The sequence below is a fragment of the Eurytemora carolleeae genome, unplaced genomic scaffold, assembly GCF_000591075.1.
Source record: "Eurytemora carolleeae unplaced genomic scaffold, Eaff_2.0 scaffold132, whole genome shotgun sequence".
NCBI classification, from domain to species: Eukaryota; Metazoa; Arthropoda; class Copepoda; order Calanoida; family Temoridae; genus Eurytemora; species Eurytemora carolleeae.
Genome location: NW_019396543.1, coordinates 242,956 through 260,165, shown reverse-complemented (window position 1 = coordinate 260,165; position 17,210 = coordinate 242,956). Strand labels below are relative to the sequence as shown.

Here is a 17,210-nt window from a genome sequence, read left to right as displayed (position 1 = left end):
ACCGGTGGTCTGCACTAAACGCCTTGGAAACAATATCATCAGAGAATTTCAATCTCCGACCCAGACTATAATACCGCGCATTTCTTCAGTTTCCGGATTCTGGCGCAGCATTCTTCCGTGAGACGCGCGTTGATATGTTTCTCCAGGGCTAGCAACAACCTTCCCCATGGTCAAGCAACAACCCCCACTACTCAAGAAACTCGATCGTCATGCTTGGCACGTTCGGCGATTTACGCACATAAGAAATGTAAACAATTTGCGTCAGTTTATCCTGGTACAATTTGCGTCAGTTTATTCAGGAACTTGATGCAGTGAGCACGCTAAACAATAAATATGAACAGATTAATATTGGTAAATAACTTTAAATACTTGAAATCAAAATAATAGATAATCTTATAATAGAAGAAAACTTTTAGGTATCCCTTTCATTTTGTTACTTGGATAGAAAAAATCCGCAAAAGTATTTTTTAATCACAAGAAAAACATGGCGGTCCGAAACTTAACTTAACTTAATTTATTTAGTTCTCTTCGTATGCCTAACCCAAAACTGTGAACTATTGCAATTTGTATAGCATAAAGTTTGGTACTGCTAATAAAGTTATGGAGATTGTTAACTTACCACTGTTTTTATTTAATATTCTGTTTGTATTACAAAATAATTATCTTAAAGGAACTGTACATAACTTCAAGTTACCCTTGATTTATAAAGTGACATGTCTGATACACACTGGTACCCTTTTCACAATTGTCTGATCATATAAATCGGAGATATTAGTATTTTTCTAACTGAAAATTTGGTGCAAACAACAGCACAGTGTACTGTGTACCGCTTCAAAGTGGGATTATCTTTCATAAAACTGTGTATTGTAAACTTTCAGTAAACTGTACACCGTACACTTCTAGTAAACTGCATATTGTACACTTCTAGTAAACTGTACACTTTACACTACTAGTAAACTGTACTGTACACTGTGCATTTTAAGTTATCTAAGGAGTGTTGTTATGTGATTTCTTTATACTTTTTGTCATTATGTTTGTCTTTATATTGATTAGGTTCTCTCTCTGTAAACACTTTCTTTACAGTGTGACGTTCAATCAATTTTACTGTCTTTAGTTACCATTCACCATACGTTAAAAGCGTAGTGTAATATAGAGTGTTGGTGATATTCATCATCTACTCTTTGAAAACAAATTATTTCCAAGTATAAAATTTTAGGTGTTAGGTCATTTTCCAAGCACAGCTTCCCCAACACGATTTCCCCAGTCACAACTTCCCCAACAGCAATTTCCCCAGCCGCTAATTTCCCCGACACTAACTTCCCCAGTCACTAATTTTCCCAACAGCAACTTCCCCAACACCAATTTCCCCATGCAGTAAAATTCTTAATTTCCCCAACAACAATTTTCCCAATGCAGTAAATGTTAGAAAGTGATATGATAATGTTATCAGACTCCTTCACATCGGCTGTTGCTACACATTTTGAATGTTTTCTTTTCTCCAGACAGTTCAAGAATTATTTTGATTTGTCCCTTGAAATGGATTGTAGGTTGTACTCATACTTATTGGGATCCACCAGAACATTTCTCTTCTTCGAGGACAGTGGAGGACAATGTATAAACTGCCAACATTGTCGACTCTAATCCAAAGGAACTGATTTTTTCACATTCAAAAAGTTGCGAATTTTTTATTTTAAAATTGCGCATTTGTTCATTGGAATTATGTTAAAACGGAAATATTTGATATTTTACTGCATGGGGACATGGGGAAATAGTTGTTGGGAAAGTTGCTGTTTTACTGCAAGGGGAAATTGGTGTAGGGAAAGTTGTTGGGGAAATTAGTGATTGGGGAAATTGTTGTTGGGGAAATTAGTAATTGGGGTAATTGTTGTTGAGGAAATTGGTTGTTGGGGAAATTGCTGTTGGGGAAGATGTCTCGGGGAAGTTGTGACTGGGGAAGTTGCGCTGCGGATCTAACCTAACACCAAATTTTACAATGCCATAAAGTTTTTACTTATACCGTAAAGTAGAAAGCACAACTTTGGGAGAAAGAATAAAGGAAGTTGAAAGAATTTACTTTACACTTTACAAGCTAGAAATTATAGATCAGCGATAAAGGTTTAGAGGGTACCGTTATGAATCTGACATCTCCCTATTTTTGGTTTAAATTTTAATAACATCCATATCTTTTGTTTGCAAGTTTAATAACATCAAAGTCTTTTGTTTGCAAGTTTAATAACATCTGTATCTTTTGTTTACAAGTTTAATAACATTCATATCTTTTGTTTACAAGTTTAATAACATCCATATCTTTTGCTTGCAAGTTTTATAACATCCATATCTTTTCTTTGCAAGTTTAATAACATCCCTATCTTTTGTTTACAAGTTTAATAACATCAATGTCTTTTGTTTGAACGTTTAATAACATCCATTTCTTTTGCTTACAAGTTTAATAACATCCATATCTTTTGTTTACAAGTTTAATAACATCCATATCTTTTGTTTACAAGTTTACTAACATCTGTATCTTTGCTTACAAGTTTAATAACATCAATGCCTTTTGTTAGCAAGTTTAATAAAATCCATATATTTTGTTTATAAGTTTGATAACATCCATATCTTTTCTTTGCAAGTTTAATAATATCCATATCTTTTGTTTGCAAGTTTAATAACATCCACATCTTTTGTTTCCAAGTTTAATAACATCCATATCTTTTGTTTGCAAGTTTAATAACATCCATATCTTTTCTTTGCAAGTTTATAACATCCATATCTTTTGTTTACAAGTTTAATAACATTTATATCTTTTTTTTAACAAGTTTAATAACATCCATATCTTTTGTTTGCAAGTTTAATAACATCTATATCTTTCCTTTGCAAGTTTATAACATCCATTGTATTTTGTTAAAAGTTTATTGCCATCCATTATTTTAGATTGACATTCATAATATTTGGATTAAATTTTGTAACATCCATTGTTTTTTATTTAAAGTTTTATAACATCCATTACCAAATTAACGTTTAATAACATCCATAATTTTTTAAATTTAATTAAATCAGTAATATTTAGTTTAAAGTTCAATAACATCCATTATTTTCTAATTTTCTCTGAAAGTTAGAAAAAAAGCTCATCATGCACTGCACAGAAAAGTTAATTCAAAAAAAAAAAGTTTTACTAGAATTTCTTTTCATTAATAGTCTTATTTTCTTAAGAAGTTTTCTCTATATAAAAACAAATTAGTTGGGAGTTAAAAACCAAATATTTATCAATTATACACTAAACAATTAAAAAATATTCTACAGTGGTAGGTGATTTTATCAATACAATGAAGACGATTTTTTTGGTTTTCACTTTTATGTTTATGTGTATCCATGCTGCTTAAAAGCTTGATTTAAATCAAAATTTTATTCGAATAAACATGTAATGTTTGATAATATTAACCATGTAATGTTTGATAATATTAACCATGTAATGTTTGATAATATTAACCATGTAATGTTTGATAATATTACCCATGTAACAATGCAGCTAATTGAATATGCAAAGCAGGACAGCCAGGAAACAAGAAGATTGGAAAAACTATAATCTGCATTCTGCATTAAATACATGTGTCAAATAATTTGTTTCATAAAAAATTAAAAATAAATAAATTGATAAAGTTAAAAATAATATATTTAAGAGAATTGTTCACTTCAAGTTACACATAGTACTGTTCAAATTCTATGTCAAGTTCACAATAGTTTTGTGCTGAATTTCGCAGTTTTTTTCGTAACTTTGAATCTGGCGTAATGTTTTTGCTTGATATTAATAATGCAAATTTGGGTAACATTTTAAAAATGGTGAACAATCCTTTTAATAGGAAATATGTTTTTTCAAAATGCAACTTCAATCTCCGGATCTCTGAAAAATATACTTTATGTCAAAGTTTTCAATTGCATTCTTTTATAACTCTTGTCACAAAGTGAAAGTGCAATGTTTAAAATAAAATACAAAGTAAAAGTAAAAAAAACTAAACAAAATACATTTTTTAAATCAGTTTATTTATTAACGAAATTTTCAACGCTACCTTTTTTAAAATACAATTAATAATCGAATTTGCACGCAAAATTGGAATTTAATATGCTTTGATTCAAACCTTTCCTAATTGAAAACCTATTGATAATGTTTTGAATCTCTAATATGAAACCGGATAATTTCCGTGCTTCTTGCGCGTATAAATCTAAACTAGATGGGCTACAAGGTCACAAAGTCATACCTATAGTGTTACATACAAACCTTCTCCTACTATTTAGTTAGCAGTGAATTAGATACGATAAATGGAAACCAGGAAAGAAATTGATTACTTTAATAATACATTAATTTTTTACCTTTTTATCTTTGCAATAAACTTGATATTTCAAACTATGAAATATGCTTGATTAAGTTTAAATTAAAAACGGGTTATCTAAACCACAAGGTTGCAGAAACAGAGGATTAGAAAAAAATTCTGAATATGAAGTTGTAATTTTTTACCCTTTAATTTCGAAAAAGAAATTTACAGAATATATATGAAAAATATTGTAAATGCGGTATCCGTCTTGGAATGAAATATTATTTTTGTTTTTAAACGTTATTATTTTCAGGTTTCGCTAGTTTTCCTTTTGGAGGTTTGTCTAGGAGATAATTCTCAACATCATCATCATCATAAAAATCATCATCAACATGATAATAGTCCTATCCAAGCTCCGAAACCTCATTCTCGCAGTCAATCAATATCCAAACAGCATAAACCTTCCCTTGTTCGTCCTTCTCGCTTCCAGTCCTTATTTTATCGTCTTCCGTCCTCCCATCTCCTCCGTGGGAAACCTGCTCTAAGACGTTCTCAGCCCACCAGGTTATAGTTTCAAATAGTTTAAATAGGGTCGGTGCTTTCTCTCTCCCTCATGGTTTGCACTCAAATTGCATGGATGCCGCCATTTTCCATTATTCTACTAAAATTTAACATTAAACTAAAATTTCGCGGATTTTCTATTTTCATTAATTAAAAGGTTGCAAGGTTTCAAATTATTTTGTTAAACTTGCTCGATCTGCTTTTAGATGTTTTCAACTCTTAGTTTATAACTTTCAAAAACAGAGATAAAAACATTTCTCTGAACTTTTTGATCAACTGTGACAACTTTTATGTGAGAGTGAGATATTTTCTTGATTTCTAAATTCCAAGGGGAATTAATTTAATCTCTTCGACAGCAAAAATATACCGTTTGATCCCTAGGAAATAATAATAAAGTTATGACCTTTTGGCTACCTCCAATTTTTAAGACTGGGTCAACTTTAAAGTGTCGCAACGCCTTGTCCTTTTATTTTTCCTCTGTACCTCACAAAACTGTTGTAGCTTAGATAGGGTGATTTTAGAACTATAAAGTACTTACTTTTAGTTATCAGTAACTAGATGGCAAACTTCTCATCAGCTTTAGCGTGAGAGCTTGCAATTTTTGGTTCACTTCACTCACGCATGGATTTAACGGTTCTGTCAATATTTCAGAAAGCTGTGACTTCCGATCATAATTTGACCCCTTATACATAACTTTATCGCCTTTTTTTTAAATAACTTTTTGTCGGCATATACATTTTGAATGAAAAAGTATAAAATAAACAACAAATCCGTAAGTTTAAAGATTGTTGAAATATAGACGAAAACACTTTTGATTTCAAATAAAAGAAGCAGGATACTTCTCTCTGTAGTTGGTTCAGTGTGCACTGTGTTCTTATTTTATTTATATCCGTCTTTGATTATTGATTACTGAGGAATTGACATGGATCTTTTGGTGTAAAAGAATTGACAACGATTGTATCATAGTCAACTTATTTTTCTTTTTAGTTAGATAAAAGTCGATAAAAATTCGAATCAAAGAAAATGTTTTCATGGTAGGATTAGACAGATACTCTCAAAAGTAAACAATAAACATTCACTTTAAAGGGAGTGTTCGCGAAAAATGAAAGGGGGTATAGGCTTAATGCGATAAAAAAGCGCTTTTGATCGCTACTAATCTTACTTCTATCTGTTGCGTCTTTAAGAATAAACTTGTTAAAGACGTCTGATACCGAATAACTTAGCGATCAAAAGCGCTTTTTTATTGCATTAAGCCTATACCCCCTTTCATTTTTCGCGAACACTCCCTTTAATTCTCACCGGGTTCAAATAACAATAGGAGCAAACCATAGTCTCGATCAACTCCTTAAATGATTAGGTTTCATCCTATACCCCCTTTCATTTTTCCTATACAGTCCCTTTAAGCATGCACTGGAAAAAGCCTATTTCGATATCATCCACATTATTGATCCGATTCAGGTTTAAAGGTTAGGCTGTTGTCATTCGTGGATGCCCCCTTTTTAAATGGAAAGTCACTTTAAATTACAAGAACAGTCCCTTTTTAATAAATATTTGAAGGAAAAATGTAAGAACATTTCACAGATTTTTGAGAAAATGTTTTTATTGTTCTCTAAATACTCATTGAATCCATAGAAGTTAATTTAAAATTCCATTTTATTTTATAGTATTTCTCGTATTTATTTGCACGGTTGCACCCAACACCATATTTGTCTTTGATTTTAGTTATACGTTATAACCCTTCATTTATAGAATTCAAACTTTGATCTTATAGGGAGTATCCGCGAAAAATGAAATAAAATATTTTTGATTTAAAAAAAAAAAATAATATTTAGCTTACAACTTGTTTTGTGGGTCCCACAGTAAGAACCATAAAACTGCAGAACAGGAAGACGACTTTTAGTCATCAGGGTTTTAAAATGTTTAAGGAACATGAAACCCATCAGTTGTGCAGTGTAAATAGACCCATAAAGTTGATTAAAAAATCTACAGCATTAAATACACACAAGATTGTTTAACTGTCGTCTTCATAATCTATACAGTTCATGACTCGATTATTTTTATGTAATGTACTTTCAGCCATGTTAATATTTTTAACTGGAAGCAATCATGTCAATCAAATATATTTATATGAGAATATTACTGTTTACTTTCCTCTCAGCTTTTACAATACTTTCTTGATATTGCACTTTTTCTGCTCATATTGTCATATATAATACAACATGTTTTTTTTTCTGTTGATATTAGAATTTTCTTTTCGATTTTAGTCTCATTTTGAAGATTAAAAAAGGCATAAGATCTGCGTTGAAATTTTAAATCATGCTCAAAATAATTTTTAAGAGTAAAAAGGTACAGTGGAATAAAAAGGACTTTAGTTGAATTAAAAAGATTTTAATTGGATCTCCTTTGGTTGATTTTCCATTGATATTTTTTTACTGCAACAATTGTGTAAGGGCTTAAAAAAGAAAAATTCACGCTTTTCATTTTATGTATTAAAGTGCATTGCCGAAATATTAAAAAATGCAGTTTAAAACCTTTCTTTGTTAAAATGTATTGAGCACACCTCCCCGGAAGCGATTTTGACCTCGTTGTTACGACCACCTCTAAAATTTATTTTATAAGTTGAATGAAACGCATGGGAATACAAATCTGTTTTTATCAAAATATTTCATCGGGCCCATTGGATTTTACGGCCAAAATACCATTGGATCTAAATTAAGAAAATTTTGAGGAAGCATACGAATTAGAAAAAAATCTTCTTGAATCTATTTTTGTTTATATTGTGTTTTTGAAACCCCATTTTACAGTTTTGAAGGAAAAGAAAAAAAAATTGATAAAAATTTATGCCTTGAGTTACCAATTAATGCTGGATTTTTGACTTCATAAAAGTCCAGGATATTTTAGCACGATACCAGCTTATGTGAATATCAAGCAAATAACCCACTATACATTTCTGTTGGTTTCCATTTCACTGAATCAAAGAAATTGAGGAAAAAGATATTTTTTTCATCTACTCCTCATAAGATCAGAAATTCGAAATATTTAAATTTTTCCAATTCATACCAAACAATGTAGAAAAAATACAAGACAGAATTTTTTTNNNATATAAATTATTTTTTAGAGCCAAAACCGGTATTTTTAGTGACCCAAAGAAACTGTCAACTATGATGATTTATTAAAGATACAATTTTATATTATCGATGTCGAGATTTTCCCTTTGTTCTCGAATTTTAATTTAAAAAGTCAATCCACTAAAAATACCATCATTACACAAAAACGAACATTGAATGTTTACTATTTCAATATAACTTTATGTCAAGAATCGTTTCATATGCACCAAGAAATATTTAAAATTAAGTAGTTCCAACCACTTCACTGTTTTGTTTAAACTCAAAGTTTTGAACTTGCGCGCCAGCGGTATTTTACGCCGCAATTCAGAATGGGACCGAGTTTGATTTCATCGTCTTCTCTAACTAGTTTTTCTTTCGGTTTCATACGCGTACATATACTAATTAGAAAAATGGTCGTAACAACGAGGTCAAAATCGCTTCCGGGGAGGTGTGTGAGATATACAGAGAGAAGCATAAAACTGGGATTTTAATTTTGTACACAGACCAGTTTCACAGAAAAAGTTCAATTTCAAGTTACCAGTGTAACTATTTGCGATTAAAAAATAATATTACGCAAAAATCATTACTAAGAAAATCCACGAATTCATAAATTATAACATCATTAAATACACATGAGATTGCTTAATCGAATACTCATGATTTTGTTTAAATATCGTCTTTCCAAATTGATATAAATAACAATGTGGAAGTTAAACATAAGCAAATAGATTTACCAGAAGCTCCAAAATCAACTCATCAAAATTGATTTGTGTACACTACACAATCGCATTAAATCCTGTTCATTGAACTATTTAAAACCATAACTTGAGCCTAAAAGTCTTATGGTTCTAGCTATATTTCACGTTTTTATGAATGCCACCGTTCTGATTGACTTCTATCCTAGGTTGAACCGTAACAACACCCTGCAGAAGAGTAAGGTCCCAAAGAAGCCTACTCATCTACCGAAGATTGCATATTTAAAAGCAGAACAGATTCCTGGCTTCCAGAAGTTTCAACTTCATGAAGTTATTAGGTACTAGCTTGAATGAGAACCCAGCGTTGCCCGAGCTGCATGGTACTCACTACATCAGTACATGGTACATGGTACACTACTCTGTACTCATAGTTACATACTCCCGCTGTTCACCAGAGCGTGGTCGTAAATTACGATTTTAGCTATTTTTCCCTTTTTAAGTTGACTCACTCAGTTTAACATCTCAAAACCATTCTAAATACATTCTCACGGCTCTGCCGAGCGCACCAATCAAAATTTGAGACAAATCGGTCCAAGGGTTTCTGCGAGATTACTTTATGTAAATTGAAACGGGCAGAGGTGTTTTTGTGGGAGTCTTCTTTCTGTGAAATTCAAGGGATAGAGAGTGATAATCGTCGACATTTTTTTCAGGGCAAAATTGATCATTTATAACCTTCCATGGGGTCATGTGAGTTACCATAAACAATTTGGACCCGATTAACTTTGCATTTTTGACGTTTATTGGGCACAAACAAACAGACAGAGAGAACACGCGTATGTGCGTTAAAGCCTGGAGATAATTTAGTATAAAGTAGGACGCCCTTTACTATACCAGTCAATAGTGGTATACATTTTCCACTCTGTTTTTCTTTTTTTTTGAAGAAGTTTCAATTCAATTTTGCTTCAAGACGTGACGTGTTTACTTAGCAACAGGTTTTATTTACAGTTTGTAACTTTAAAATTTTCCTCAAAATTTCATGCTCTGAAGTCTTAACTTACACAAGAAATAAAATAGAAATAAAAGTTTACCTCACCCCCTAAACGCAACCCCCCCCCCCGGAAGTGTTTTTTAAAAAGATTTTTTTGTGAGGGGGGGGGCGGGGGTTTACAAGTTTTTCCTTTTTTTAATTTTTTTTCTCAAATCTTATAAAAGAAAAAACATTTGAATTTTTTTTTATATTCCATAAAGGAATTTTTTTATATTCCATGAAAGAACATTCTTGCACGATTCCTGAGAAATAAAATATTTCTCATTAGATTTTTATTAGAAGATAGATAGAGTTGGAAATCAGATTTTTATTAGAAGATAGATAGAGTTGGAAATAGATTTTTATTAGAAGATAGATAGAGTTGGAAATCGTTATCATTCGATTTTTAGATATTCTAGGATTTTGGGGTTCTAGGAGGCTTCACAAAAATCCCAATTAAATTTAATTTTTCATCACTTTTCTTTGATGAAAATATGAAAAATTTGGACTCGGAAGGTGTTAAAGTTCTCTGTTTGTTTGTATATCGGATCATAACTCTCGAACCCATTAACCGATTTGCCTCAAATTTTGACTGGGGGAACTCGTTAGAACCAATTTAACAGGGAAAACAGACAAAGTCGGTGTGGCGTTAATTTTTGGTTATCGTTAAAAATGGTAATAGACTCTACGCAACAGACTATTCCGCGGCAACGGCGCCCATCTCTAAATAAATTAAATTAAACCCGTATCTTAGATCGAAAATTCTTTAATTACAAACACAACTGTAACAGAAAATTAAAAAACAAATCTTTTATTGTTTAAATTCAGAGAAATGAGCACAAAAGCCTAACTAAATTTTGTAGCATATTTTACATATACCAAATATAACGATATTTTCTGATCTATCTAGAGAGAGGGAAGGAACCCAGATCTTCAAGGCTGGAGAAAAACCTGATGTAATCCACTACGTTTCCAGCCCTGACACTGCCCAGAGTAATCTCGTTGAAAAGCTCGATGTTAGAACTCCTTCAGATGTTTCAATCCCTGCTCTCCAGTTGTAGAAACAGGTAGAGCAAAGTGATATTACATAATAAGTTTTGTTAATGCTTATTTTTGTTTAGAATAGTAGAACTCAAGTGTGAAAACAAGAAGGTTAAAGAAGTACATTCTATGAATGAAAAAAATAAAAAATAAATCATTTAATTTTTGTAAAAACCTATATATACCCTTCTTTTATGAAAAAAGTTATCATCTGATTGAATTAAACCATTTTGAAATATTGTAAGTAAAAGTCATATTTTAATATCGTAATGGAACAGGAGCATAAAGGGAATGTAGACGTTATTCAAAGTGACCCTCCATTTAAAATGTGGAATATACAGTAATGGCCAGAAAATTCCGAAATAATAAGACGACTTTCAGCCATACTAGAGTGTATTTGGTGTTGTTACAAAACAAATAGTTTAACTAGACACTTATTAAATCACTGATAAAGTAAAATGGGTCTGTTTATACTTACCAATTTCTGTGTCCCATGTTTATTGGAATATTCAAAGAGATAATTTGGGTCTGAAAGTCGTCTTCTTATTTCAGAGTTTTCTGGTTATCACTGTTACTCCGATTTATAACGGTACTGTTGAAAGCTTGATATGATCAAGAATAAATGAGATATTCATATTTGCATGGATCTTCAATCCTGGTTTCTCTATTATGATGATTTACCCAAGAAATAGAACACTCTTTAACCTTGAAAAATATTTTTCTACATTATTTTTCAGATATAGGGTCACATAAGATTATAACGCTATGCAGTTCCTTTAACAGGATAAAAAATAAATGAAAAATCAGCAATTTTTTTAATTTAAGATACATCGTTATTCGTTATTTTAGCAAACATTGCCTCTTTTTCAAAAATGAAACTTCATTAATTAATTGGTAAACTTCATTAATTATCACATAATTTGTTACAAAATAATTATCTCATTCATGAAAAAAATTGTTGAATTTTTAAAACCTGATGGTGCAAACTTTTTCAAACTTTTAGCAGAATTTATAGTTTAAAATATCAAATTATGATTTTTTATCATCTCCACGTTGAAAGTTTTTTTTTATCTCGACACATGTACACATAACTCGACCGTTTTCTTACTTATCATAATTATATCGTTTAACCTCATAAGCTAAGAAACGAATAAACGAATAAAATGTTTCTTTTTTATGATAATATCATATTAAACAATACATACATATCTAATATTTAAAACGCATAGTCCGAAAAAAATGATAGTATTACTTAAATGAATCTAAATTTAACGGGAAAAAACAGGGTTGAATGTAACATTTGATCATTTTGATAAAAAAATTTTATTGAATTTTAAACTTACATAAAATAAAATTAAAATGTAAATTTCAAGATATTTTGTGCAAAAATTGTCAAAGAGCTCAAATCTTTTAATATAAAAATTTTCTTTTGATATTTAAACACGCATTTTTACTTAAAATGTTTTAACGTATAATTGTATAAACAAACTATTGATTGTTAAGTGAAGGGGATCCAACAAAAACCTACCCACCTCAAATACAGTGTGTCCCACGAAACATGAAAGTTGAGAGACGACTTAAAGTATTCGTATAAACAACTAAACCTTTCCTGTATTTTCATTTTATCTATTCCTCTTCTGATCAAATTTCCCATCAACCCCTGACTGCATGATTGATTGATTAATCTTGATATCCAGTTCCCAACTATCCTACCTAGTTAGGGATTGAAAAGATCTTTGTTGAAAGGAGGAATAACTAAAACAATTAACCAAATCTCACCCCACAAAGGTGTCCCATGAGAATCAGAATAGTCGGAACTTATTAAGAAATAATTATACAGTATTAGCATGAAAAAAAATTCACAGAAATGTTGTGAATTTAAGAAATATTTTCCCGGTCATTTACAGGGTTATTCACAAAAGATAAGACTTCAGAGACGACTGTACCGTTCTTTACAACTTTAAACTTGTTTCTGTTTTGCCAAATCATTGAATAAGCCATGTTTAAAGACTAAATTCAAAGACTTAATTTAACCTTGAACCTGTCCTATTTTACGAGTTTCAGGTCGTCTTTACAGTCTCATCCTTTAAGTGGGTAACTTTGTATATGTCCAATTGCAGAAATCATGTAAAGTTTAAAAAAGTTAAAAAATCTTTAAAACAGTTTAGTAAAATATTTAAGATATGATTTGGATTTCTCCTTGAGTTTTCAACGCTGTGCTTTGTTTAATAGTTTGTTAAAGTGGTGATTTTACTAAAACCTCACGAAAAATAGATTCACGAAAAGTTTTTTTATTTTAAATTTAAATACATTATAATTACACAAATATTATAATTATAAGAAATGTTTATAAGATTGTGCTTCATCGTTTGAAACGTAATAATACTTTTAAAATGACAAGGATAAAAATACTGGTTTCTTGGGTTAAGTACATCAGGCCTCATGAAACTGTAGAATAGATAAACAACATTAAATAAATCGTGTCTGTCATTGATGTTGTTATAGGGCAACCAATAGCTTGAGAATAAAATAATCAAGTCAAATTGGTCTGTGTACACTGCACAGTTACTGTTTTTGATGTTTAATGAATTATTCAAACCCTAACAGTCGTCTCCCTATTCCACTGTTGTCTGGATCCCACTGTACAACACGTATAACATTGAATAGACATCTGATAAATATTTGATATCTCGTACATAAAACTATCAATATGATAAAATGTATGAATATTTTTTACAAATTATATCTCTAAATTTTGAGCAACCGTTTTCAGACTTTTTTTCGGCCATTTTATCCTTTTTGTTTTTTTTGACAAAAATCCAAGTTCCGGAATTCTAGAACCCAGATTGTTACAAATACAATCTCTAATCTATATTTAGTTTTTCTGTGAACCTTTACTCAGAGTAATTTGTTAGTTGAGATAATCTCCGGAACGAAGGCTTTGCCCAGAACAGGCTAGGGGCCGAGCATTGTGGCTAGAGACCAAGCACTATGTCTAGAACAGTCTAGGGGCCGAGCATTGTGTCTAGAACAGGCTGGGGGCCGATATTGTGTCTAGAACAGGCTAGAGAACCAGCTCTATGTCAAGAACAGGCTGGGGGCCGAGCTCTGTGTCTAGAACAGGCTAGAGACCAAGCACTATGTCTAGAACTGGCTAGAAGCCGAGTGATGTGTCTAGAACAGGCTAGAAGCCGAGTGATGTTTCTGGAACAGACTAGTGGCCGAGCGCTGTGTCTAGAACAGGCTAGTGGTCAAGTCCTATTAGAAGAGCGGGCTAGGGGCTGAGCGCTGTGTATAGAACAGGCAAGGGGCCTAGCGCCGGTCTAAAACAGGCAAGGGGCCTAGCGCTGGTCTAGAACAGGCTAGGGACCTAGCGCTGGTCTAGTACAGGCTAAGGCTTAGCGCTGGTCTAGAATAGGCTAAGGTTTAGCGCTGGTCTAGTACAGGCTAAGGCTTAGCGCTGGACAGAACAGGCTAAGGCTTAGCGTTGTGTCTAGAACAGGCTAGATACCTTGGGCTGTGTCTCTTTATTCTAGAACAGGCGGCTAGGGACTGAGCGCTGTTTTTAGAACGGGCTAGAGGCCTTAATTATTTTAGTATTAGTTTTCTGTGGTTGCATCTTTACCACTTTAAAATAGTTGGAGGAGGGGATCCAGAAGATTGGAACTTGGAAAATATCAAAATTTATTTTTAATCAATGTTGAAATACACGAGATCTAATAATTTAGATTTACTGATAAACTTGAGCAAGTGTATTTTTGATTTACTGTAGTATTCTTTATATCAGAAAGTGAGAATGATCTATAAAAAGTTGCCAAAAATGCACAAATAACAGCTAGTTAAATGGATCTAAAACTGCTCTTTCACGGAAAGGATATGTAAACATGTAGAATTTTTAAGTTTTTAAAGGAAAAGTTAGCTTTAAGTTAAAATTTCTTTTTCTCAAATTGGTGTGTAAAATAGAGAATAAATAGGAAATAAGTTATGTCTCAATGATAATTTTTTTTTAAATGCTGGCTGACTAATTAAAGATCTTATAAGAATTAGTTTTCTCTCAAGTGAAAATTGTAAATGTAGAGAAAAGTGTTCATAATTTTGTTCCAGGTTGGAACTGTTCCAGGTTGGAACTGTGAACTTGATAAAAACATAATTGTCAAAGAATATACGTTGTACACTGTACAGTGTATAATCATAGATAAATAAATAAACATAGATAACTTATGTACGTAAAATCACCAAGAATTGTACAGTCCGCGAACTCATACTTCTAAGGGTAAAAGTGTACTTCAATGATAAGCGGGGTGGTTTGGTGTTTTAATGGATTTCATAATAGAGTGTAAAATAACTCCGGGAATGGAACTATTTTAACAACAATATTTCACTGAGCAATATATCATATTGACGAGAACTGAAGAAGGACATGAGAAGGACTAAACTAACTTAAATTTCTCTCTACAGAACTCATGTACACCACAAGTACTCAATGACATAAGAACAGCCAATGTTCACAACCGACCTAGTTAATCTATATAATAGGAATATCTTTAAACATCTCTGTACTTTTATATCGTTCAAGATGAAAAATGTCGTCTTATGCGCAATCTATCTTTATCTATGGTTGTATAATTAACAAATTTTATTTCTACACCAAAATGAGAAGATGCAAACAATTAAAGTGACTTTAAGCTCAATTCACAGTGCCCCTCCATACCTTTACAAAATGTTTATTCTAGTCCTATTGAACCACTACAGACCACTTAAACCTTTATCTCACCCATTATCTAATTTATAATCGTTTTTATGACTTTTCAAAAGTTATTTAATCCGACAATTTCTTTCATTGTTTCTGCAGCAGGCAGGATATGCAAATCTGTAAAGGGACTGTCCACGCAATTTTAAATTACCCTCTACTACTGAAAAATAGCAATGCCCGATTTACAACGGTAACCTCAAAAGCTTATTGGAAGATAACGGTCGCGTATCTGACTCAAAACATTGTCTAGTGTAATAATTTCTTAATAGCAAGAAATGCGCAAGTAACCTTGAAGAGAAACTGCAATTGAAAATTAACAGTTTACAGAAACAAAAACATGAATATCTGATTAAACCTAGATTGGACAAAGCTTTTAAGGGTACCTTTGTAAACGGACACTGTTATCTTTGCACGGAGGGTCACTTGAAATTACGCTCTTAGTCTTTTTAATTACTCAAGTTAGAAAAAATTGATCTATATCGTAGATTTTTAGGATTAACTTTCATTTGATATTCAAGATTTTATCAGTTTTCTTGCATTTATCAGTTTTCTTTGCATTTATAAGTTTTTTTTTGCATTTATCAGTTTTCCTATAAAACCTTCTCCGCGAACAGACTACGTAATATCTGGGAGACTTCCTGATGTACTCTCAGCGGAATACAGAGAAGAGGAAACTCAATCTCTTACATCATGCCCCGAGGCATTGTTGACAGTTGATGTTGACAAACGCACCGATCAAAGAAAGTTTTCGTTACAAGATTTAGTGGAAAAATTGAAAAGAAAAAATTTTCCATGCTGTATTTTAAACGAATTTTTAAACGAAACCTCACTTCCAAGCCTTTCCTATAACCTCCCTCAAAAGAAAATCTTTCCGTCAGCAGATTGACTAACTTTGTGAGAATAAAATATAAGACTTAAATTAATTATGTCTGAATGGCGGCGCTGATTTCGAGCAGTTGTATATCGAAACGCGGAAATTCTGGGTTTTACTTTCCAAATTTCAACTTTACTTTGTTTAGATTTCATTTGCTAATTACTTATAAATAAAAGCATATTTCCGTACTGTACATCAATTATTGTGATTAATAATATGTAATCTGTAAAATATTGTTAAACCAAATATCTTAACGGAAAATAAAAATATTTAGTTTTAAAAGATTTTCGAGAAAATATTCTGTTTTTTTTTCTTAATTTCTAAAAATGCTGTTAAAGTTAGAGAGCTTTAATTAATATTATCAAGTTATAGCGGAGTTATAACTTCGAAATTTTACATACATCATTGAATTTCATAAGCTTTGTTTTATGTAACTTTAGATTAGTTTGTTCAAGTTTTAACAAACTAAATCATAACTTTTGTGTTTGTGTGTGATCTCTATCTTATACAAACTTATAATCAAATACCTCTTGGATATCTTGAGGTGGTCCATACCCTCCAGGGTTAACTTGATTTAATTGTAATAGAACGCACTTTGAAAAATGCTTCGCCTCAGAATTTCTTCTGGAATTTTAGTAGCTAAAGACTTCCTCCCCGCGTACATCCTTGAAATCATCTCTGGATTGTTCTGCAGATTGACCCATCCATTATCACCGAACAAACCCCTCAGGGATCAAGATTTATGCTTAAAGGAGTTGAGTCTTTGCCACAAACTCTGCTTTTCTAAACCCTATATCTTTGGATTCCAATGTCGTAGACCGTAGATATTTCAAACTTTGGGTGGG

General features: G+C 31.8%; 1 protein-coding gene across 1 annotated transcript; it reads left to right on the top strand.

The window, feature by feature from the left end:
* Positions 1–235: 235 nt before the first annotated feature.
* On the top strand, positions 236–11,860 carry LOC111705202 (uncharacterized). The gene is made up of 5 exons (XM_023477673.1): positions 236–351; positions 4,621–4,871; positions 8,880–9,008; positions 10,608–10,764; positions 10,819–11,860. The coding sequence occupies exons 1-4, from the start codon at positions 334–336 to the stop codon at positions 10,756–10,758; spliced, it is 549 nt and encodes a 182-aa protein (XP_023333441.1). The 5' UTR covers positions 236–333; the 3' UTR covers positions 10,759–10,764; positions 10,819–11,860.
* Positions 11,861–17,210: the final 5,350 nt, after the last annotated feature.